The sequence below is a fragment of the Pituophis catenifer genome, unplaced genomic scaffold (assembly GCF_029215685.1).
Source record: "Pituophis catenifer annectens isolate HBS135680 unplaced genomic scaffold, rPitCat1.0.hap2 SCAF_14, whole genome shotgun sequence".
NCBI classification, from domain to species: domain Eukaryota; kingdom Metazoa; phylum Chordata; class Lepidosauria; order Squamata; family Colubridae; genus Pituophis; species Pituophis catenifer.
This window is the reverse complement of record NW_027256894.1, coordinates 18,963,270-18,986,541: the sequence shown is the minus strand read 5'-3', so window position 1 is coordinate 18,986,541 and position 23,272 is coordinate 18,963,270. Positions and strand designations below refer to the sequence as shown.

The 23,272-nt window shown below is 42.2% G+C and overlaps 1 protein-coding gene across 1 annotated transcript in view; it reads right to left on the bottom strand.

The window, feature by feature from the left end:
* Positions 1 to 22,102, bottom strand: part of CSNK1G1 (casein kinase 1 gamma 1) — a 23,910-nt gene extending 1,808 nt beyond the window's left edge. The window contains exons 1-12 of the mRNA XM_070953821.1: positions 22,043 to 22,102; positions 15,627 to 16,020; positions 14,790 to 14,830; positions 13,873 to 13,942; positions 13,074 to 13,225; positions 12,152 to 12,386; positions 10,539 to 10,624; positions 9,876 to 9,960; positions 7,464 to 7,612; positions 6,551 to 6,652; positions 5,414 to 5,521; positions 3,457 to 3,563 (exon numbers count right to left, since the gene is read on the bottom strand). Of these exons, the coding sequence (XP_070809922.1) occupies positions 3,457 to 3,563; positions 5,414 to 5,521; positions 6,551 to 6,652; positions 7,464 to 7,612; positions 9,876 to 9,960; positions 10,539 to 10,624; positions 12,152 to 12,386; positions 13,074 to 13,225; positions 13,873 to 13,942; positions 14,790 to 14,830; positions 15,627 to 15,804 (1,313 nt within the window). The 5' untranslated portion in view covers positions 15,805 to 16,020; positions 22,043 to 22,102. The remainder of the gene's footprint in view (positions 1 to 3,456; positions 3,564 to 5,413; positions 5,522 to 6,550; positions 6,653 to 7,463; positions 7,613 to 9,875; positions 9,961 to 10,538; positions 10,625 to 12,151; positions 12,387 to 13,073; positions 13,226 to 13,872; positions 13,943 to 14,789; positions 14,831 to 15,626; positions 16,021 to 22,042) is intronic.
* Positions 22,103 to 23,272: the final 1,170 nt, after the last annotated feature.

The following is a 23,272-nucleotide window of genomic DNA, read 5'->3' as shown; positions in this document are numbered from 1 at the left end:
TCCCCTGTTAGCTCACAAATTCCTGGGACAGAATGCTTCCAATGCAGGAGCCTCAAGAATGTAAAGCTTTTGAAAAATCAATATATTCCAGCATTATGAACTACGGGGAATTATTGTTGGAATCAAAACTCCATTAGAGCCCAAAAGACATTCTTTTCAGAAGCCCACCGCCCGCTCCCCAAGAAACTCTTATGCTATGTAGCTTTTACCAAGCTAAAATCTGGTGTAGTTAAAAACTGCTCTCTTTTCCACCAGCTGCCCATAGCCAAAGAAATCTGATTATGCGGATCCACATTTGGGGATCCACTTTAGACAACAGAGAAGGATCCCTAGCATTGGAACAGATCCCTAGCATTGGAAATGCCCAAATACTTCATGAAATCATAGAAACCGTTGCAAAACTGCTAACAACACACACTTTTTTTTAACCAATAAAGGATTGAAAAAGTATATCCCCGGCAAATGAGCTGCTTAAAGAAAACCTGGATAGTTTCAACAACTTTGGGGACAAACCGAGATGCCTTCAGGCTCTCCAAACACTCCGCCACAGTCTCTTTTTATAAAAAAAAAAAAAAAAGAGGGAAGCCACTGACGTGTCAATCCGGGCACCAACCTCCCTGCCTTGCCCGGATGTTCTAAGGAGGCCGTTCTTAACTATCTGCCCACTCGGTTAATTTCGCTTTGCTTTGGCCAAGCACAGCCTAAGTCTGATTCACTCCCCCTTTACGTGAACCGGAGAGAGTGACTCACCACAAGTTGAGCATTTTCAGGCAGCTACAACAGACAGTGAGAGGAGAAAGAAGGAAAGAAAGAAAGACAAATAAAAACACAGAAAGGAAAGAAGGAAACATTAGCTCAGAGTAAGATGGAAGCAAGTCACGGCAGTTCATGCAAACGTGCATTGCGGATCTGAGGGTCCCTCACCAGTTCCACCTACTTTCTCAAATCTGGTTCTACCTAAACCCTCCTTAATTCCTGAGGAAGAGAGAGAGAGACCATGGTGGGCGTTTCTGAGACAGGCAAAAAGAAGCATTTGCAAATAGCCCAAGATCTGATATGATCATCACAAGCAGGATAAATGTGTTCAGGGAGGCCTTGGCAGATGGGAGTGGGAAGGTTTCTGAACTGCTAGGCTGGAAAATGTTCTTGGAAAAGAAAACCCTAAAGAGACTTCCTAGAAAGGTCCCAGATGCAAAAAACACCTTAATGCTTTGATGGACAATAATGTAACAGCACTATGACATAAGACCGATCACTAGGGATAAAGGTGCAACCTTGAAGATGCTTCTGGAAAAGCATCTTCAACAAGTGGTTTTAAAGAGAATGACCTGGCAAAAATCAAAGATGAAATCGGATTCTCAGCTGATTCAAGGCATTATGGGAGAGAGATGGCTGACTGAGAAACGTCTTGGAAATCATCACGGCCTGAGATAACAGAGGGGAAACCTTGGAAGGACCATTTCCGTGGAAGGTTTGGTTCAGAGGGAGCCACTGTGCCACAAACGTAGGCAACAGCAGAGAAAAAAGTGTGATTTCCAGTGAACGTTAACATTTCCCTAACTTCTACTTCAATTATAGCTTTCAGGTCTGAGCTGCAAATATCCAAATGACCAGAGTGATATAGAAAACTAACTTTTTTCTTAGTTGTTTTGCCATCCAGATCAAACAACCCCAATTTCTTCCATTCTAGAAGAAAACTTCTCTCATGAAACTGGAGCAGGACATCATGTTTTCAAGGACCAGGTCCAATTCCTTGGGAATAAAAACTAACTTGAACTAAGTGGGATAGGCTCTAAGTCAACTTCCAAAGATGATGAGAACCAGGGGAAGAAAAATAGTGAGCCCATTCCTTGAGCTTGATTGGCCCCATCACAAAGGTGATGGTCTATCTTTGCTTGGGAGATACAAAACAGTTCTTTCGGCCATTTTATTAATGCTATGGCCCAAACGCACATTTTTAAGGGCTGAAGTTTAGTTCATTTCTGTAACATTTCCTGAAAGAAAGAAAAAACCCTGCCACTAAACTGCTGAAGACTCTTCCAGCACTTCGTATAAATACAATTAATTTTTTAAAAATTAACCTAATCTCTCCTTCTCATCTCCACCCTTTTAACTGCAGAAATTCACTGACCACTTGCTGTGTGACAAAGTTATCAACTGGAAAAGCTAACCAAAGACCCACATTTTATCACGAGGATATTTGTGCTTATTTAAAAAAAAAAAAACATTAAAATTCTCCTTCTTCTCAGCTCAAAGATGCTATAGAGCAGGGGTCTCCAACCTTGGCAACTTTAAGACTTGTGGACTTCAACTCCCAGAGTTCCTCAGCCAGTTTAGCTGAGAGTTGAAGCTTAGCTCTGAGACTTGAAGTCCACAAGCCTTAAAGTTGCCAAGGTTGGAGATCCCTGCTTTAGAGGGGTTTTTTCCCCCTTAAGGGAGAAGGTGGGAATGTTTTCAAAGTGATAAAACTGTTTCTTAAAAGATTTTTAAGGCGATGGCTTCCTCTCTTAGCTGGGGCTTCAGAACCCGAAGTGCAATTAAATTTAAGGCACGAACAACCTGCTTTTCTGGAAAGAACATTTGAAGTTCACCTTTAGCCTAGCCAATCGAGGATCACCTCTGCCATAAAACTTACAGGAATATTGTTATGATTGCTGAAAGACTGTCCAGAGTCTCAACACAAGATAAAGTCAGGCAAGACAAACAGCAGTGCTGTGCCCCCACTAAGTCTTTGAGGAAACTGCTTCTCAGTGTAAATAATCAAGTGTGTCCGTCCTCACCTCCCTTGTGGAGAAAAAGAAATGGAGGGAGGACGCTCCCTATCATGGTTCCTGCAGTGATAATAAATCATGAGCAGTAGCACTGGATGGTAGAGATGAAAAGAATGGCCTCAACTTCTAACAGAAGCAAAATAAATCCCACTGCAGGCAAAAATAACTCAGGACTTCTGTGAGCCAGAAGACGTTCCCCTACTGAACACAAAAACTGTCTCTTTTCAAAGAGGGGTTAAAGCACAACAGACCTTCGATTTTCAGAAGAAGACTGGGGATGGAGAAGGAGAGGAGACATGGGTCTCTGAATAGTAGGCTACACTATCCCAAAGAAATCGAAGTTGTTCAAAATGCTTACAAAGTTGTTCAAAATAAGGAACAATAGCTACAGCCTTAACTCCTGGGGAATCGGTTACGCATGCCAGTTGCAAAACTCTTCTGAAACCCTCCGTCAAACCTGCAGCACATGCATCGGTCAGAAGTAGCATGACCCAGACAGCCCAAGGGAAAAGAAGCTGCACCCAGCAATGCCATGGTTATCCATGCAAGAAGGAAAGCGCGAAAAAAAAAAAAACCAGGATCTGACCACACGTTATGGGCTTGGGCGCATCAAAGCCTGGAAACACACCAACATATTTTACATGGAGATGATGCAGGGGAAAACCTGGCTTGACAGCAAACATACTTAGCTTCCTCTACTACTTCCACCTCAGTACGGGCTGCAAGTTGTACGTTGGAAGGTGCTCCTGCTGGCTCTTCAACGTTCAACTCGCCGTTGGTTGAGCTTACCACCTGGAACAAATATCGACAGAGAAACAAAACCCTGTTAATAAGGGACCTCAGAGCCAGGAGTGGGTCAAAGGCACATCAAACGCAGCCTATAGGCCTTCTCCAACCCAATAAACTAAGACATCTTGAGGACATCAGGTTGGGGATCAACCCTATCTTCCTTCTCTCTTGCAGCCTCTTTTCCTCCATCTTGGCACATCTGTTGATCAGGAAGCCAAGCGTATGACACTCACAATCACCACTACGGGGGAGAGTGTGTTATTCTGGCAGCAGAGGGCCAGGAAGGAAAACAGAGGGCGGCTTCAGATGACGGAGGAGCTTTTTGTCCGTGAAGTGGCTTATATCTGAACGTATCAATCTTTTTGCGCAGAAGATCCTTAATAAGTGTTTGATTGACAATAGCAATAGCAATAGCACCTATTATATACCGCTTTACAGAGCTTTACAGCCCTCTCTAACTGACTTTACAGAGTCAGCCTCTTGGCCCCCAACAACCTGGGTCCTCATTTGACTGACCTCGGAAGGATGGAAGGAAGAGTCAACCTTGAACCTGTGAGGATCGAATACATGCCAGTGGGCAGAGTGAGCCTGCAATACGGCATTCTAAGCACTGGGTGGGAGGGCGGGAGGGAGGGAGGGAGAGAGGGAAGGAAGGAAGGAAGGAAGGAAGGAAGGAAGGAAGGAAGGAAGGAAGGAAGGAAGATAGCAATAGCACTTAGACTTATATACCGCTTCACAGTGCTTTACAGCCCTCTCTAAGCAATTTACAGAGTCAGCATATTGTCCCCAAAATTTGGGTCCTCATTTTAGCCACCTTGGAAGGATGGAAGGCTGAGTCAACCTTGAGCCTGGTGAGATTTGAACTGCCAAATTGCAGTCAGCCGGCAGTCAGCAGAAGTAGCCTGCTGTAACAACTGCACCACCGTGGCTCACAACATACAATCCCGCAAGGGGCAATGGAGCTAATTTGAATGCTGGCTACGGTGCAAGTCATTTGAAATCTGAATCATCGGTTATATACAGGTAGTCCTTGATTTGCAACCGCAATCGAGCTCAAAATGTCTGCTGCTAAGCAAGACAGTTGTTAAGTGAGTTTTGCCTCATTTTACAACCTTCTGGGCCACAGTTGTTTATCACTGCAGCTGTTAAATTAGTATTGCGGTTGTGAAGTGAATTTGGCTTCCCCGCTAACTTTGCTTGTCAAAAGGTCGCAAAAGGGAGTCATATGACCCTGGGGCACTGCAAGGACTGCCTGTACTATATGATGTAAGACCTGGCCTTCCTTGCATGAGGAGGAGGAGAAGGAAGAGGAAGTGGAAGAGGAGAAAGAAGAAGAGGAAGAGGAGGAGGAGGAGGAGGAGGAGGAGGAGGAGGAGGAGGAGGAGGAGGAGGAGGAGGAGGAGGAGGAGGAGGAGGAGGAGGAGGAGGAGGAGGAAAAGGGTATACAGAATGTGAATTTGGACAAAAATCCAAATTTTTAGATTTGTGGCCTAGGTTCTAAGGAGTTTGCCTAAACCTCCTTCCCCAATTTGAGCCACCTCCAGATGTGGATTAATTCCAAGATTCCTCCACCAGATTGGTCTTCCTTGAATTCACACCTGTGGAAGAGGTCCAGCTTGGGGGAAGGCTCTCCTAACGAATCAGCATGGCGATACAGCAACATCGCCCTTCGTTCTAAGTCTTTGGGCATTCACAAACCTCTGATATCATGCCCGCCTGCCCACCCTCATCATTCTAGCAGAAGCCAAACGGTGCAGGTAAAAGGTGGAGGGGACTCTGCGCATGCCCAAGGGGCGATAGCCAAACAGTTGTGCAGGAGAGGGTGGGGGGGAACAAAAAAAAAAAAGCAATACCTGGACAGATCCCCCATGCCGTTCGGTAGCCAAGTGAGAGGTCAGAAACAAAGCATTGGCCTGCCGGACTGCCGGAATTTCCCACTCTCCTCTGCGTTCGGACACAGGCTGCCCAGGCATCAGCATGCAGGAAAGCAAAGAGACCAGAGGGAAGGGAAAAAGGTGAACTAGAACCGAGCAAGCATGTGAAAAAGCTCAAGAGGGACAGGGAAGCCAAGCATTTCGGCCAAGCGCTCTGCCAGCGAAAATGGAGCTCGGGAGGGCCGCTCGCAGCCGAGGTGGGCTACTTTCAAGGCAGATACATTTCTGAAAAGTTCCCTGGATGTTTAAGAACTTTTCAAGAACCTTAGAAGCTCTTGCCATTGTTGAAGGCTCTGAAGAATTAGGTAAGGAAATATCTCAGAAACGATGATCCAAGGCAGGGGTCTTCAAACTTGGCAACTTTAAGACTTGTGGACTTCAACTCCCAGAATTCTGGGAGTTGAAGTCCACAAGTCTTAAAGCTGCCAAGTTTGAAGACCTCTGATCCAAGGTGTCACAGGTTATCTAGCCTCTTTTTAAACGTCTGCAGATTTGAGGTATGTTTTATAAATATACTGGTATTTAGAAAGAGCTTAGCCTGTTTATGATGTCAGAGCTTCTGTCAACTGACTGTCAGCTATTTCTAAACGCTGTTGCTGGCAGAGTTCGAATATTTATTGACTTTATTTCTCTTGCTATCTTTGATGCTTTATTGCATATCAATTAACAACAAACAAATAAACAGTGGGGCTGCAATGAATGAATGAGCCCTGCATTTCAGCCTGCAGAGGGAAAGGCCCATCGTTCTCACAAGAATGCACCGAACTACATTTTAAAACTAAACGAAAGCTAGCAATTCTGCAGATCTCCGTTCTCAGATTGTCATTTCTCTCAGCTTCAGAGACCAGAGTATTTTTGTATTCTTGTTTTAAAGAACATGTCCGCCCACCTTAAAAGTAGCCACGGCAGGACTGTTAAGAGAAAGCTTGCTAGACAAGAAATGAAGAGCGGTAATTAATAAGGCCGTTGACACCCCTGGCTTTTTTAGGTGCCCCTTTCTATGAATTAACTACAAGCTGCGGATTTTAAAGCATGAAGGCATTAAGGTGAACCAACCTGATTTCGGTAAGGCTGTACTGAGGATCGATCCCGGTGCATATGGGGATCTCTGATTACGGATGGTCCCGATTCTACATGCATGGGTCCCACCGGAGTGGGCTGGAAAATAAAACACAGACACGAGTGAATCCCATTCACTGAAAACCAAACCACGTTAACACTTCCCCCGTTCTTTTCTTTTGAAAAGGAAAATATAGTGTGAACACCTAGGTTTTGCAGGAAAGTTCACGACAAAATACAGGTAGTCCTCGGACTTACGACCACAACTGAGCCCAAAATTCCAGTTGCTCAGTAAGACATTTTCTTAAGTGAAATTTGCCCCATTTTACGACCTTCCTTGCCACCGTTGTTAAAGGAGTCAACTGCGGTTGATAAGTTAGTCACACGGTTGTTAAGGGAATCGGACTACCCCGTTGACGTTGCTTGAAAAATAGCCAGAGACACACATCCACAAGACCGTCCAGTCTGACGGACTGAGTCAAAAGCTGGAAGCCCCTAGCAACAAGGGCGGGACTTAACAACTTTGACAGACTCAGTCTATCAATCTGAACAGACGAGTACATCCCAGGCCTGGCTGCTGTCTCCACCCACAATGGAGAAGGTCGCAAAAGGGAATTGTGTGACCCTGGGACACTGCGACCGTCATAAATGCGAGCCAGTTGCTAAGCGTCTGGATTTTGATCACGTGACCATGGGGAGTGCTACAACAGTTGTTAAGTGTGAAAAACGGTCACAAGTCACTTTTTTCAGTGCCGTTGTAACTTTGAATGGTCAAGTAAAATAAATTATTGTTAAGTCGAGGGCTACCTGTCCCGGGCAGTGACTTTACTTTCCAAATAACGTGTCACGACTGGCTTTTAAAGAGCAACCTATGGAAAAATACAGCAGATCCCACAAGATGGTCACTTACAATTGGTCTGCCGACCCAGTCGTAGGCATAATCGAAGGCGAATCCTCTCTTTTCAAATAACTCGGTGAAGATGGTTCGTAGGTAATCGTAATCGGGCCTCTCAAAGAAGTCTAATCGTCTGACGTAACGAAGGTAGGCGGCCATCTCCTCTGTTAAAGGGAATTAGGAAGAAGCAACATCAGACAATCTGTTCAGAAAGAAGTAGAAGCAGAATACATTTCAGCGTTACCTACTGGTCAGATTAAAACCCCCTAAATTATCAGTTTACAGAGGCAGACGAGATCGAGAAATCTGTTGCATGGATGGGCCACCAAGCCACGGATTTCTAAAGGGCCTCCTTAAGTACGTCATTGAAATATTTGCAGACTTAGGGGCAAAAACAATTAGTAGGCACCAGCTTTGGAACAATTAGGTGTTTCTATTAGTGTTCTTGTTCTCTGAACTGTTAAAGGCACCAGAGGGTATAAAGATAAAATACGTAGCTACGGTCACTTCAAAAACTCAAGCTGAAGCAGAAATTTAGACTTAATGGATCCTAATGCAGGTGTATCTTCACACACACACGGATGATTTTTAAAAAAAGGAGATGCAGTCTGCTTGCTTTAAATAGCCTGGGCGCTGCTCGGATGCAAATGATAAAGCTTTGTATATTGTGAATTGCTTAATGCTGATGGGTTGTGGCACTCAGACTGAAAGTCCAAGTCATAAAAAGGCCAGGTGATTCAGAGCAGAGATAGGCAAGGCTCTGCCAGGGATTACGTCACTTCTAAAAGAACTAAAAGAACTTCATGTTCTAAAGAAGTTTCAGAGAGAAAACCTCCCTTGTTTAATCAATACTTGCTAAACACGTTCAGATCCTTTCTTTCTTCCCCATGATTAGAGGAAGAGAGCATCAAGCACCACAGTCCAAAAGTTTCAATTTTAGAAAAGCAGTTTCACATGCAGTTTCAAATTTGGTGATGGAAAAGCCGTCTTCCGTTAGATACAGAACTGAACTTGGAAGACAGACTGGAGGCATGACAACTATGTTTTTCAGGGCCCATCCTGACCGCTGTCACCAGGGTTGACAGAACCAGAAGCTACCAAAATATCAAAGAGAAGCATCAAGAATGCCTTTTACCCAGGGGTGAAATGCTACCGGTTCGCTCTGGTTCGGGCGAACCGGTAGTTTAAAAAAGCTACCGGTTCCTCTGAACTGGTATTTCTGACAATCAGCTGTGCCGCACGCTTTAGCTTTGCTAGAAAGCAGGAAATCCTACTTTCTAGCGAAGCTACATCGTGCGGCACAGCTGATCCCCCCCCCACCCTCGCTGTTCTACTTACCATCCCAAGCCTCCTTTTGGTGCGTACTGTGCATGCATGCACACACAGCACGCATGCACGGCCAGCAAACCAGTAGCAAACCGGTTCAGATTTCACCATTGCTTTTTACCTGTTTGCTCCAATGAGAGTATTTCACCTGGAATTTGCTGTTATTTCAATCCAAGTGTATCATCTAGACTTGGGGTGTCCAACTGTGGAAACTTTTAAGTCTTGTAGACTTCAACTCCCAGAATTCCCCAGCCAGCGTTATCAAATATGCTGCTTTTAGTCTAGACAGCACAAAGGATTCACTGCAGCCTGCCAGACGACCGAAACACCTATGTTTGTGGCTGTAAGCCAACTGCAAAAATGTTTTATCCAATGGGAAGCAGGTTGCAAAATGTGACAACTTGTCACAAACCTGATAAAACCATGATAAATCAGCCTAGTCAGGGTGGGTAAAAATCAATGATTTTTTTTAAAAAAAATAAAAAAAAATTGGATTTTTTTTTATTTAAATTGGATTTTTTTTATTTTTATCGAATTTATTTTAATAAAAAACGTTTGGGGTAAAAATCTATTGTAAGATAGTTTTCTTTTTAAGATACATAAATAATTTAGTTTATTCAGCATGAAATGGAGCTTAGTTATGTAGCATGAGGCTGTATATTCTGCAACACTGGGACTATCGGTGAGTCAACAGTGGGTCAAAGGAGTAGCAGAGATGACAGTTGCTCTTTAAAAATTATGATTTAAATCGAGTTGATTTAAATCAAGCCTTTTTACTAGTGATTTAAATCATGATTTAAATCAACTCGATTTAAATCAAATCCACCCTGATCCTAGTTAATAGAAATATCTGAAATATCAGGAGTCTGCAAGTAATTATTCTTACGGGTTCAAGAAAAAGTCAGCTTTTAAAGTGTAATTGAAATTTGTGGCCAACTCTACACATAATGTATTAAACTATGGTTTCGAGGTGTCTGCATATATTTTTTTTATACTAGCATATTTCTCTGCACTAGCTACATTCTAAAAATCACCGTCTTAATCGTTCTTATTTCCAGGAGTAATTTACAGAAATGATAAGCCACCAGAACTAAAACTTACCTGGGAAGTTCTCACAGAGAACATCAATTGGAGTATTTCTCTTTGTGTCCCCAATCTTCTGGTATCGCTCTTTCAGTGTATCAGCCTGTGAAATGCAGAGGATTCTAATTTTAAAAACTATTATTGGGTCGTAATATGTAGGATGCTATCCTGGAGAGAAGGACAGGTGAAATAACCGGAGGAACAATATTTGCGTGAATTATAGAAGTTTGGCAAGCATTTAACTAAGTCCTTGCATGTCATCTGATACATCTTTATCTGCATCATAACTCAGCAAGTTTTGTTTTTAACACCAGCCCTGAAAAAAAGAGCAATTTAAATTTTCCCACCTGCAAAATGAAACCAAATGGGTCCACTTTCTGTATACTAGCTTCCCTTTTAACTTGCTGGGAAAATTACGATCATTCAATCATTTTAATAGGGTGTTGTGGGTTGGTTTGTTTTTAAAAAAATTTTATGGGATTTTTGTAAGCTGCCCAGAGTTTTCTGGAGTGGCCAACCGTAACAAATCAAGTATATCAAATTAGGCGGGGCAAAACCTGGATATGGACAGTGAGATGTCCTTCTGAAAGGATGAAAATAAAAATAAGTTGTCAGAAGAGGCAGGTAATTAACACAGAAGCTATCTGCCAAAACCCAACTGATGCACATTTCAGCATCTACCTTAAGGCCTTGCCATGGTAAACTGCCTCGAAGAAAATACATGAACATGTGTCCAAGAGCCTCCAAGTCATCTCGCCGACTCTGTTCTAAAACACGTAAGAGAACAGAACACTGCTCTAACATCTTAATTAACATGACGTTAGTAATTACATTCCTAGTGATTAACCCCAGTATGAAAAAGACGACATCCGTAAGTATGCAGACACATAAGCAACATATCTACAAGGAGCCGGAGAAATTATTGATTTAGTAAAAGTTCGTTCTACATGTAAAACAACCGAATTGAATTATTTATTCATATTCTCCAAGATGGCCATTCTCACGTTCAAATGGAACACACATCTATGTTAAAACTTAAAAACCTTTCTGGATCGGGACGCCTTGCGCACTGTCACTCATGCCCTAGTTACCTCCCGTATGGACTACTGTAATGCTCTCTACATGGGGTTCCCCTTGAAAAGCACCCGGAGGCTCCAACTGGTCCAGAATGTAGCCGCATGGGTGATTATGGGCGCAGCTCGTTACGCCCATGTAACACCTCTCCTACGCGAGCTGCACTGGCTCCCGGTGGTCTTCCGGGTGCGATTCAAGGTGTTAGTTATCACCTTTAAAGCGCTCCATGGCTTAGGTCCTGGGTACCTACGAAACCGTCTTTTGCCACCAATAGCCTCCCACCGACCAGTTCGTTCTCACAGGGAGGGACTACTCAGGGTACCGTCAGTCAAATTATGTCGACTGGCGACTCCCAGGGGGAGGGCCTTCTCTGTGGGGGCTCCAACCCTTTGGAATGAACTGCCCCCGGAGATACGGAATATCCCTGATCTCCGTGCTTTCCGCCGTGCCCTCAAGACCCTGATGTTCCAACAGGCAGGGCTAAACATACAAACATGCGAATGATTTTTTAAATGTTATCTAATTCTGGGTTTTATTTAATTGACCAAACTAAGTAACAATTTTAATTAGCAATTTTATGATGTTTGTGTGTCTATATTTTTCTTGACTGTACACCGCCTTGAGTCCTACGGGAGAAAGGCGGTATAGAAATATAATAAATAAATAAATAAATAAAACTAAACTGGACAGTCTGGGATTCTCCAGACGTTTTGCACTATCACAATTTCTGACCTTTGTTCAGGTGTTGTTGGTTTCTTTTTTGAGGGGGGGGGTAATGTGTAAACCTGGTTTATTCCTTTCTTAATAAAAACAGGATTAAAGGCTTGATGTACTCTTGTTTTGAATTCCTAATGTGTGGAAAAGCACAAAATTTCAGTTCATGTGTCACAGTGAAGAAGCTACTGTGGCTTGCTTTGCTTGCAGGAGGAGAAAAGGAGGAGAAATTGAATAACAGCTGTAGTAATTCTCACTTCCTAGTAGACAATTTTGGAAATGCTGGCTCACTTGGTCAATCCCAGCTGATAAACAGCTATGAATGGACATGCACTGGTAACGTAAACTTCTTTGAATTCATATTTATTGCAGGCATGCCGAAGTCATATTGCTATCTAATTTTAAAGAGAGTCACAATATGAAAATTAACAGCTCCCAAACATGTTTTCGTGATATAAACAGCACAGAAAAGTATCAGTTAATGCAGCATATTATACTGAACAAACCTTTGCCCAGGTGTGTATTAATTGACATATATCTTGCTGTTCCAGTAAGGCTCTTGTGTTCTCTGTAAGGTATATGTTTTTGTGTTTCAGGATCAATGTACTCCTTGGCCAATCCAAAGTCTATTATGTGGATGACGTGTTCTTTCTTATTTCCTTGCCGGCCAATAAGAAAATTCTCTGGCTTGACATCTCGATAAATGAGATTCTTTGAGTGCACAAATTCCATTCGAGTAATCTATAAAAAGACAAAGAAGTAAGTTATTCTACATCTCTGAATTAAAAATCCTTTGCTAACTGTTCAGAACTGGTACTTTGAACTAAAGTTCGCATGTACAGGATCACTAGGTATGAAAGTATCTACTAGCTTTATATACCAAGATGCTTTTTTGCCATAGTAAAAATGCATTCCTTTAGTTAGCTAAAGGAAATGGAAAATATAAGCTAACTAGATCATAATCAGTTTAAGAAGCTACCTTCTAAAGAATGCATAGAAATTATTCTGGGTTGAGCATTCTGTTCATTAAAGATATTAAATTATTGTCCTACACTGTTATACCAAATGGACCAAGAAAAGGCCACAACATGCCTCAAAACTATCTAACAGTCCTTAGTAAATAGTTTGAAAGCCACTGTCCATGACCTGATTTCTGTTCGTAACGCTCATTTGATGCAGCCTATTATTTTAGCCATAAAATCACCTGTAATCAAACTAGCAGCTTGGCTTAACTAATGCTCTTTTAAGTGCCTGAGCTTCATTTTGGAAACTCTTTGCTGAATCCGTGCTAATTAAATAAAACCAAAATAAGCTTATAAAGAAAATTTTGCCTAACTGTCAAAAAAAGGCAGTACTGTCATTGGAAATATTTGAGGTTGGAAGAAGGCAGGATGTTTACAAAAAACGTGAAACGGTTCTTCTACTCACCAGCTGAATTGCTATCATTAAGACCGTCTTCAGAGTGAATGTTCTGTCACAGAGGTCAAACAAATCTTCCAAACTTGGACCAAGGAGCTCCAGTACCATGGCATTGTATTTTCCACATGGACCATAATAATATACCTGTGGGAAGCCTTCAACTGAAACAAACGCAAAAAGGAAAAAAAAATTAACTGCACTATATCAAGAGGACGTCACAAACAAACAAACAAACAAGGCTCAAAAACCACCAGCTTTGATTTGGGCCGCCCAAATAAAAGTGCTAGAAAAATATATCCTAAATTTCTTCATCGCCACATTTCATTTGGTCTTTCCTTTTCAAAAGGAAACACCAAATTTCGAATTAGACCTATGCCAGCGCAGCCATTTGTAACAACATTTATACTACTGGCAGAATTCAATTCATTGAATTTGATGATGGCTTACAGAGCTAAGTACATGGCCTCTAAGATAATATTTTATTTTTTTCAGTTTAGGATAAATTGAATCAAATCACCAGCTACTTTTTCCAAGGTACCACCAGGTTTCAAATCAGTTTACGAATGCAACATGGAGAAATATTACTTTAAAAAAAAAACAGTGGAGATTTTTGGGGATACAGAAAATTTTACTTTGGCTCTAGCCTTGCATCTGATGAGTTATATGAACTACACTTATCACTGCTAAAAACTGCACCCTCTGATTTCTAGGATATTTGTAGCATTCAAATATATGGTTGGCTAAGTACTACTTTCACTACATCCCTTTGCCACAATTTATTTTAACTCCTAGGAGAAAGATTTCTTACCTGAGCAGCCGAGGTGTTTATAAAATCTATACTCTAAGTGCAGTTGTGGAGCACGAGATTTTAATGGTTCCTATAAAACACAAAATAATGAAACAAAAATGAACTGATTGTTTAATGGTGGATTGTTTCACTAAATGACAATATAGGAGCAGGAATACATTAAATCGGTTTTGCAAATTGGCTTTCCAGTTTGAATATACACACACACGGCCATTCAAAGCAAGGCCTTTCTATTGTAAATTTTTATTTTATGCCACTCAGAATCACATTTGTGAGATGGATGAATGTATAAATATAATAAATGTAAAAGTAGTGCAGGCATGTGGAAAAAACACATTGTTTTAAAAGGAGATGAACTGCCACATCTTTAATGTTCAATGAAATATATCAGTGTTTCTCAACTTTGGCAACTTGAAGCTGGGTGGACTTCTGGGAGTTGAAGTCCACCCAGTTTCAAGTTGCCAAAGTTGATAAGCACTGAAATATATGATCATTTCCTAAATGTAAAAAGGTAAAGGTAAAGGTTCCCCTCGCACATATGTGCTAGTTGTTCCCAACTCTAGGGGGCGGTGCTCATCTCCGTTTCTAAGCTGAAGAGCCAGCGCTGTACGAAGACGTCTCCGTGGTCATGTGGCCGGCATGACTAAATGCCAAAGGCACACAGAATGCTGTTACCTTCCCACCAAAGGAAGTCCTGCTTTCTAGAGAATCTAAATCACACAGCACAGCTAATCGTCGGAAATACAGGTTCGCCTGAACTGGTAGCTTTTATTACTAGCGGTTCACCTGAACCGGTGCAAACCAGTAGCATTTCACCCCTGGCTGGATGCAATCAGGACAAATGTGGCTTGAAAAAATTATCTTGTTGGGGTAACCTTTAGCATGCAGAAATTTTTTTAAACCACAAAACTACTCACCAGCTTGATTGCTACATATTCATTAGTGTAAAGATTTTTGCCTGCAAGAGAAAGAGAAATTTGTTTCAAGTAGCAAGCAGGACATGCAAATTATTATTTTTAGCTGTTAAGTTTCTCTAAAATTAAAAAAGGTTCAATAGCTTGTTTATTTATGATCAACTTTTGTTTGCAACTCACATTATCCCCAATAATCCATCTTCTGAGAGTAATTATTCAATCTTTAAAGTTTATTCTATATACTTTGGAAAGTAAATGCAGAAATACAGGAAATAATTATTCCTCAAAATACTTTACATTACAAGCAGAGCTGAAACATCCAAGTAACAAAAATCCCAGTTAATTTCAAGAATACTAAACCAAAGTTCATTAAAAATGAACAAACAGGAAGCCAGAAACCTGTGTTACATGATGTATATGATGCCTGTATGCATTATAGCAACAGGTAAAAAGGAAATGTTGCCAATTGCAACCACTATGCGCAGTGTTTTATATGTACAGGTAGTCCTCGACTTACAACCATTCATTTAGTGACCGTTCGTAGTTACAACAGCACTGAAAAAAGTGACTTATGTTTTTCGCACTTATGGCCTTCTGACAAGCAAAGTCAATGGGGAAGGCAGATTCACTTAACAACGGTGTTACCAACCTAACCCTTGCAGTGATTCACTTAATAACCGTAGCAAGAAAGATCGTAAAATGGAGCAAACTTCACTTAACAAATGTCTCACTTAGCAACAAAAGTGTGGGGATCAATTGTGGTCCTAAGTCGAGGACTACCCGCAGTAGGCAATTCTGGCTAGCCAGGATTGAAAGCTGCTGAACCTGCCAGGCTCTTACCTAGCCTGAGCTCCCCAAAATTGCCACAGCCGATCTTCTTGCCAACCCTAAAATTGGGCCCAACCATGAGAACTCCAGCCGCCGAAGTGGAACTTGATGCTCGAGAACTGTGTGTGCTTCTTCCTGGATTTGCTTTCCCTGTTCGCCTTTCATCTTTCTCCCTAGTAATATGGTCCATGATCTTGCAATAAAAAATATCTGGTAGTTAAGTAGGATTTGGTCTTTGCACTTATTCTTGAAGAGAGAAATATAGATCCAGAAGAATCATTGGGTCAAACAATAAAATACTTTTGGAGATCTTTTGGCATCATATCCAGGCTGTTCAGGCACTGTCACGGAGGGTCCGGGGATGGCTTCACCGTCCTCAGCGAGGTAGAGGAAAACCTTACACTACCTGCAGAGGGAGGAAGGGCAAAAAGGGCAAAATCACAATCCGATTGGTGAAGGAAGGAAGGTGAAACAAAACAAGGATGTACAAAACAAAAAAGCCCCTTCTTGGGTATCGAGAAAAAAAGAATGACTCAAAAGAGTTGTTGGATGCAAAAAAAAAAAAAAATATCAGGAAGATTAGGGCAAAAAGCTATTATTTGTGGTGGCCTGCATTTGCTAGACAGTCCAAAACAAACTATTGTCAAAGTTACGGATCCCTGATGCTACAGGTTTATGATTTACTTGTAACCTAATTCTATGATCCTACCTGGCCTGGAAAGGAAAGGCATAAAAGCATTTTGCTGTTCAACCCCCCAAAAAAATGTTTGTTCCAGCTACATGTTTGTGGTGAAACCAATCTGGCTGGCTGACACTGAGTCACTATAACTCCCCCTAGAATGCAAGAGCCTCATGGAACTTAGGGGACTGTGATAACACAATGAGCTTTATGGGAGTTCAGGAAAAATAGTCAGGACCATTAAGAAGGCAAGGCGCCTTTGTCCTGAATAATCCAAAAAACGTCTCTTCTTTTGTCCTTTAAAATAGTAAGTAATAATGAATAAGTCTGTAAATCATCCAGCAAAATAAAAAGCCTAACATCTCCATTTTCTTGTAGTATAGAAAAATGTGAAGTAAAAAATATCCCAGAAATTACACATCTGAGCAGCATATATAGTTAACTCTTTACAACAGCTAATATATATATTTTTTATTCTGAAAGGATTCCCCCCCTCCCCCACTCCTATTCAAGCCAGCAGCATGAAAAGGCAGGGAAAATTGAGCTTTCAACCAAGTCTGAACATAAGGAATTTGCCTTGAAAGCAAAATAAAAGTTTGATCTTTTGGTGTCAAGTGTGAATGAAAACAAAATAGAATAAAAGAAGTTAAATATTCTGATGTATTAAACACAACAAAATTTGGGTCCTAAGCAGAAACTTGTGGGGGTTTTTTTGGGTTTTTTTTAAGGGACAAAATCTGAGATCCGTTCTATATTACAGCAATTTTTGGACACTGCTGGATTGTTTAGGGGAGACAATATTTTGAGTATCATAAATCACGTATGTCTGGGTGATATGTCACCCACATAGCTTTAACATTTTCATTAGATTTTGACTGATATGCCAATGTAAATGCTGCTTACCCTGTTTTGCATGATTTTAAAATTTCAAATGTGTGCTGGATACATATTAAAGTAATTTTTTTAAAAAAAAATCAGTTGAGTATCCCATGATATAGAATTGTATAATGCAACTGCCACAAAGCGAACAGAAGGAGTGCCAGAAATACATACAAATAATTAATGCTACTACACTAAGCAAGGAATAGAAAACTGCTGATGGGTTATATTTTGGAATTACTTATATAAACATCAAACTAAAGGGGAAAAAATAGAGTTTATAACCTGACTTTCGAGTTTCATCCCGAAATCAGAGCCAGCTGACTGTATTAAGATGCAGCCATTTCGAATGAATCATTAGGTAAATACACCGTGATCTAAATGCAACCACCGACTCATCAATACATATCAATTATATACATTTTCGATTAATCTGAATAGATTTACCACCAATTTTGAAGAACAGTCAACAACTGGAGGTGGTTGCCATGGAAGTGGCACATAGTTGTGCCCACGCAACAGGACTGAGAAGCTGAAAACAAGTAGCTACAGGAGAAACTGATAGTGCAAAAAGACTGAAAGGGGAATTAAACACCACTGGAATTTTTACTCTGCCCTAAGTAAACCCTAAATAACAGGGAATAATAATCAATATTGCTCCTCTTTTTTTGGTTTTATATATATAGCAGTCTGCTTTTCAAAACAAAGGAAAACACTGTCAAAACAAGTCAGAGTTCCAAAATTCCCTTTCAATCCTTGTTCGGTTTGACACGAACAATTCAATTAAATTACAATATCTTGTTCACATCGCTGCAACTAACATTCCTTGGGAACCCAATAGAACCCTATTAAAACTCTCAATTATCAAGAGTCTGTACTTTAACAAGAACACACACTAGACAGTTAATATTTTGGTATAAAACGGATCACTTCTGGTTGGCAAATCAAATGGGAATGATAATTTTACATAACACGGAAGAATAAAGTTTCAGATAGCAATAGAACTTACCGGTATTTATCACCATAACACCAATAGTTACATGAGCTATCGTAATGAAATCTGATATAGATACACGGGCATTCATAATGTGATTTGGATCAGTTTGTCAACCTTGGCAACTTGAGGATGTATGGATTGCAGGATTCTGGGAGCTGAAGTCCACACATCTTCAGGTTGCCAGGGTTGAGAAACTCTAGTTTGGATAAATCCCTTCAAGTCTCATATCAGAGACCACTAAGCAATCCAAAAGTCTAATTCCCAACTTAATGACTGAACGGATATGACTGCACAACGCTGTAATCCACAGCCGTGGTGAATTACTATAAAGAAGTGAAGAAGCTTCTTGGATGAGAGGTGAAACATTTTCAAGAAAAAACCAAGGAAGCTCACTAGACTTTTGAACAGCACCTTTGGGACAACCGTGACCGGAATGATTGAAAATCTTCATAGACATTTATTATAAAGAAGCATTTTAAAAGGAAGGTATATAGGTATCTTTGTTGTAGTCATTTGTAAGTCCATTGTTTCATTAAATAGAACTGTATTCTACAATTTTAAGAACATTTAATCGCATGCCTCCCAAATCAAAGGCAGTCTATGTCCATGTAACGCTGAACATCAGACTGCCAAAATAATTATCTGTTACAGATTTTTTTTTCTGCCAAACAGGAAGAAGTGGTATTCCATACGTGAAAGGAATGTTAAGAGGAAAGATGAGCCCATCTTCTAGAAGAGAGATGATATGACTGTATTAAGAGTACCATGAAATTAAAACAGAACAATTATACCAAAGTAAAACTATACATTTCAGTGTCAAAGTATTTATATCAGTTGCTACTGGAAGCAAGCTTGAAGCTGCTTCCCCTAACAAATGTGTTTTAGTTTTAAGTTTTAGTTACAGTTTTAGTTTAGTTTTAATTTAGTTTTAGTTACAGTTCCTCTGAAACACTTACATATATTTCCTATCTATACAAGAATTCGAGCTTCTGGCCAAAGGTATAATCTAGAATTTCCTTTATAAAATTACTACTTATACTATGTTCCACTTTCAAAAACCGCTTTGATTCTTTCACATAACAATACTTCTCTGATTTAGGAAATTAATTAAGGAAGACCATCGTTTCAATTCAACTATATTTAACATTCCTTTCATTTTAGCCTGTACCTCTCATCTCCATCTTTTTAAATGTGCCTATTTCAACATCCTCAAAGCATTTAATTTGTTGACGCAAGGTCTTCAGATTGGTATTTAACAAACAAACATTAATTCCCCAAAAGTCAAAAAGGAATTTCGTCAAGAGTTACGTCCAGCAGAGAGAAGTACTGCAAAAAGATTATCCTTCAGCTACAGACCATAATAAACCACTGCACTTTAAGCACTGAGTCATCTAGGTTGAAAGAAAAACAAGGCAATCAAGAAGGCGCAAAGAGGAAGCCCGAAAGAAGAAAAAAAAGAAAGGAAAGGAAAGAAAACATGTTCCTTTGGTGCATTTGCTTCCTTATATCCTTACAAACTGTTACAGTTTGGCTTGACCCAGAGGGAGCCCATGCTAAAAGGTATCCCATCCAGGTTGCAATTCAAAACTCAGGGGAAAACAGGTTCCTACACCAAGGTGGAGAGTTCAGTGGGTTTAAAGAAAAGACAGAAACTTTCTTTGCCAACAGAAGAGGAAATTTACACTTCAGGGTTGAACTGTGCAGTTCTCGTCTCAAAGATGCTTTTTTTCAAAAGGCAACTGGACTATGTTTTTTTTTTTCCTTGAGGAAGATGTTTCCCGTCTCATCCAAGCAGCTTCATCAGAAGAACAGAGGAAGCTTCTTGAATGGGAAGCGAAAGGTCTTCAGAGAAAAACAGTTGCCTTTTTTTAAAAAAAGCACCTTTGAGACAAACCAGGACCTGGATGACTTGAGAACCTCCATAGACACGTGGAGTCCTTGGCTGCACTCTCTTTCAAGCTTGGCGATTTTTCTTGCAGATGTTTCATTACCCCACTAGGTTGCATCTTCAGGGCTAACGAGGAGGTGGAATTTGCAAAATGGGGGGACGAACAACGAAATATCTTCAAGAAACAACCAAACTCAGGGGGCACCAAGGACCCACAGCCCACCCTACCACACCATATACATATACATACATACATAAGGTAAAGGTTCCCCTCGCACATATGTACTAGTCGTTCCCGACTTTAAGGGGCAGTGCTCATCTTGATTTCAAAGCCGAAGAGCCAGCGCTGTCCAAAGACGTCTCCGTGGTCATGTGGCTGGCATGACTAAATGCCAAAGGTGCAGGGAATGCTGTTACCTTCCCACCAAAGGTGGTCCCTATTTTTCTACTTGCATTTTTTACGTGCTTTCGAACTGCTAGGTTGGCAGAAGCTGGGATAAATCAAAGGAGTTCACCCACTATGCAGCGCTAGGGATTCGAACCGCTGAACTGCCGACCTTTCGATCGACAAGCTCAGCGTCTTAGCCGCTGAGCCACCGCGTCCCTCGCTACTCAGTGTAGATAAAGTTAAATTCCACGGCTAGCAGGCTCTAAGTTGGGTGGACTTCCACATCCAGAATTCTGGGAGTCGAAGTCCACTTGCCTTAAAGTTGCCAAATTTGAGAAAAAAACAAACAAAATCCCCTTGTCCGATGTTTTTGGAGGCATGTTATGTTTAAAAATAATGCATTCCTTTACTTTGGTCTTCATGGTTCCCTCAGACCTTTGGCCATTCCAAACCACCTTTCTAAACTTTTTAGCCACTGAGCCACCGCGTCCCATACATACATACATACACATACATACATAGATACATATACATACATACATATACATATACATACATACATATACATACATAGATACATATACATAGATACATATGCATAGATACATATACACACATATACACATACATACATGCATACAGATACATACATACATACATATATACACACATACATCCATAGACGTACATCCATAGATACATATACATACATATACATATACATACGTAGATACATATACATGCATAGATTCATATATACATACATATACATACACATACATCCATAGACGTACATCCATAGATGCCTATACATACATACATACATACACATGCATACATACATACATATAAATATATATATATAGAGAGAGGGGGAGATGGACGGTATGTATGCATGTTGTATGTATGTATATATATATGTTTATATGTGTGTGTGTATGTATATGTTTGTATGTATACAAACCTCCCCCCCCAACCAACCCACGGAAAGGCACCTGACAGGCCCGGGCAGCCGTTTCCCAGGCGGAGGAGGCGGAGGCGTGAGGAAAGGCGGCTCTGCTTCCAGGGATTCCGCCTCCCCGGGCGAAGCCTCCGCGGGGCTCTCCCTCCACGTGGCCCTTCCGACGTGCAGCGCCGGGGCCGCGAGAACGGCGCCTCCCTCCCTCCCTTTGTCTCCTGCCCAGATCGCAGCCGAGGCAGAGCCCGCCACAACGGAAAGGCTGCCTGCCTGCCTGCCTGCCGGGCGGCTCCGAAGACCCGGCCTGGGGGTGGGGGTGGGGGGTTGGCTCCGGAGAAGCGACCCCCGACCGGGGGAGGGGAAAGGCGGGGGAGCCCTGGAGCTGCCCGGGCGCCCTTTAAATGCCCCACATGGCCGGAGGGCTCCGCCCCTGAGGCGGGGGAGGGGGAGGGGGAGGGGGAGGGGAGAAGCGCCCCCCTCCTCAGCTCCGGGCCTTCGGGGCGCCCCCTCAGCAGCGCCGGGCGAGGAGCGACCCCCTTCCCGCCCTCTCTCGCGAGCGTTCCCCGTCGGCTACGGTTAACGGCGGACGCCCCCGCCCAGAAAACCAGCCCGAGGCGGACCGCACTTCGGCCTTCTTACCGTCCCCGAGGAAAAGCCGCTTCTCCCGGCTGGGAGGGGGCGCGAACCCGGGGCCACTGCCCCCTCCTTTCGCTGAGCGCTCTAAGGGGAGAGGGAGGGGGGGAGCGGGCCACCCCGGAAGCGCTTCCCGCGGACACGCCCTACGACGGCCGGCGCCCTATCGGAGAGACGCCAGCCGGCCCGAGGCGCGCGTCACAAAAGTGTTTCCGGGGCCCGAACGCCTTAGCAACCGCGTCCGGTTGCTAAGCGGAATAGGGCGGGGCTTCGGGTGACGGGCTGGCGCAGGCGCAGTTAGGCGGGAGGGTTTCCTTCAGCCAGAGGGAGACGGGGAAGGGGGGGGAAAGATAGACACGCAGATTGTGGGGTCACGTGTGACTTGTTTATATGCTGACCCTGGAAAGGGATCCCTGGATAGAGCAGGGATGGGAGACCACTGGGAAATCCCAGGAAGTGGGGGAATATCCAGAAAGTGACCAAGACAATGGGCTGAGCCTGGCTAGGTAGCTCAGGGACTAAGAAGCTGAGCTTGTGGATCAGAAAGATCAGCAGTTTGGCGGTTCGAATCCCTAGTATGGGTCTCTGGCGTGAGCAGGGGGTTGGACTAGAAGACCTCCAAGGTCCCTTCCAACTCTGTTCCTGTTACAAAGCATTTCTATTTATTTATTTTTTTATTTTTTTATTTTAATTTGATTTATATGCCGCCCTTCTCTGGAGACTCAGGGCAGCTTACAATGCATTAAGCAATAGCCTTCATCCTTTTGTATATTTATACAAAGTCAGCTTATTGCCCCCACAAACTGGGTCCTCATTTCACCTACCTTAGAAAGGATGGAAGGCTGAGTCAACCTTGAGCCTTGGCGAGATTTCTAGATTCTGCTCCCCAAAATAAAGGGTACTGGGCGAGGGAGAGGCAGCCCTGCACCCCGCACGAGTGTTGTCATCGTGCAAATTATCCATATTCCACACTGGCTTCTGCTGTTTGCACAAGGTTGGCGTTTGTGCATCAAAAGTGTCCTGTGAGGCTGTCGTACTTCAGTATTTTTCAACCTGGGCGATTTTAAAGAGGAGTCGACCTCAATTCCAAGAATTATGCAGCCAGCAGGGCAAGATGATGGCCACAATGGTCCAATTGAAGAGACAAACTTTTTTTAAAAAAATGTGAATCCCACTTTTATAAAAAAAAGAAAAAGAAAAAGAAACATGGCTGTCTTGACTTTTTGGACATACCCC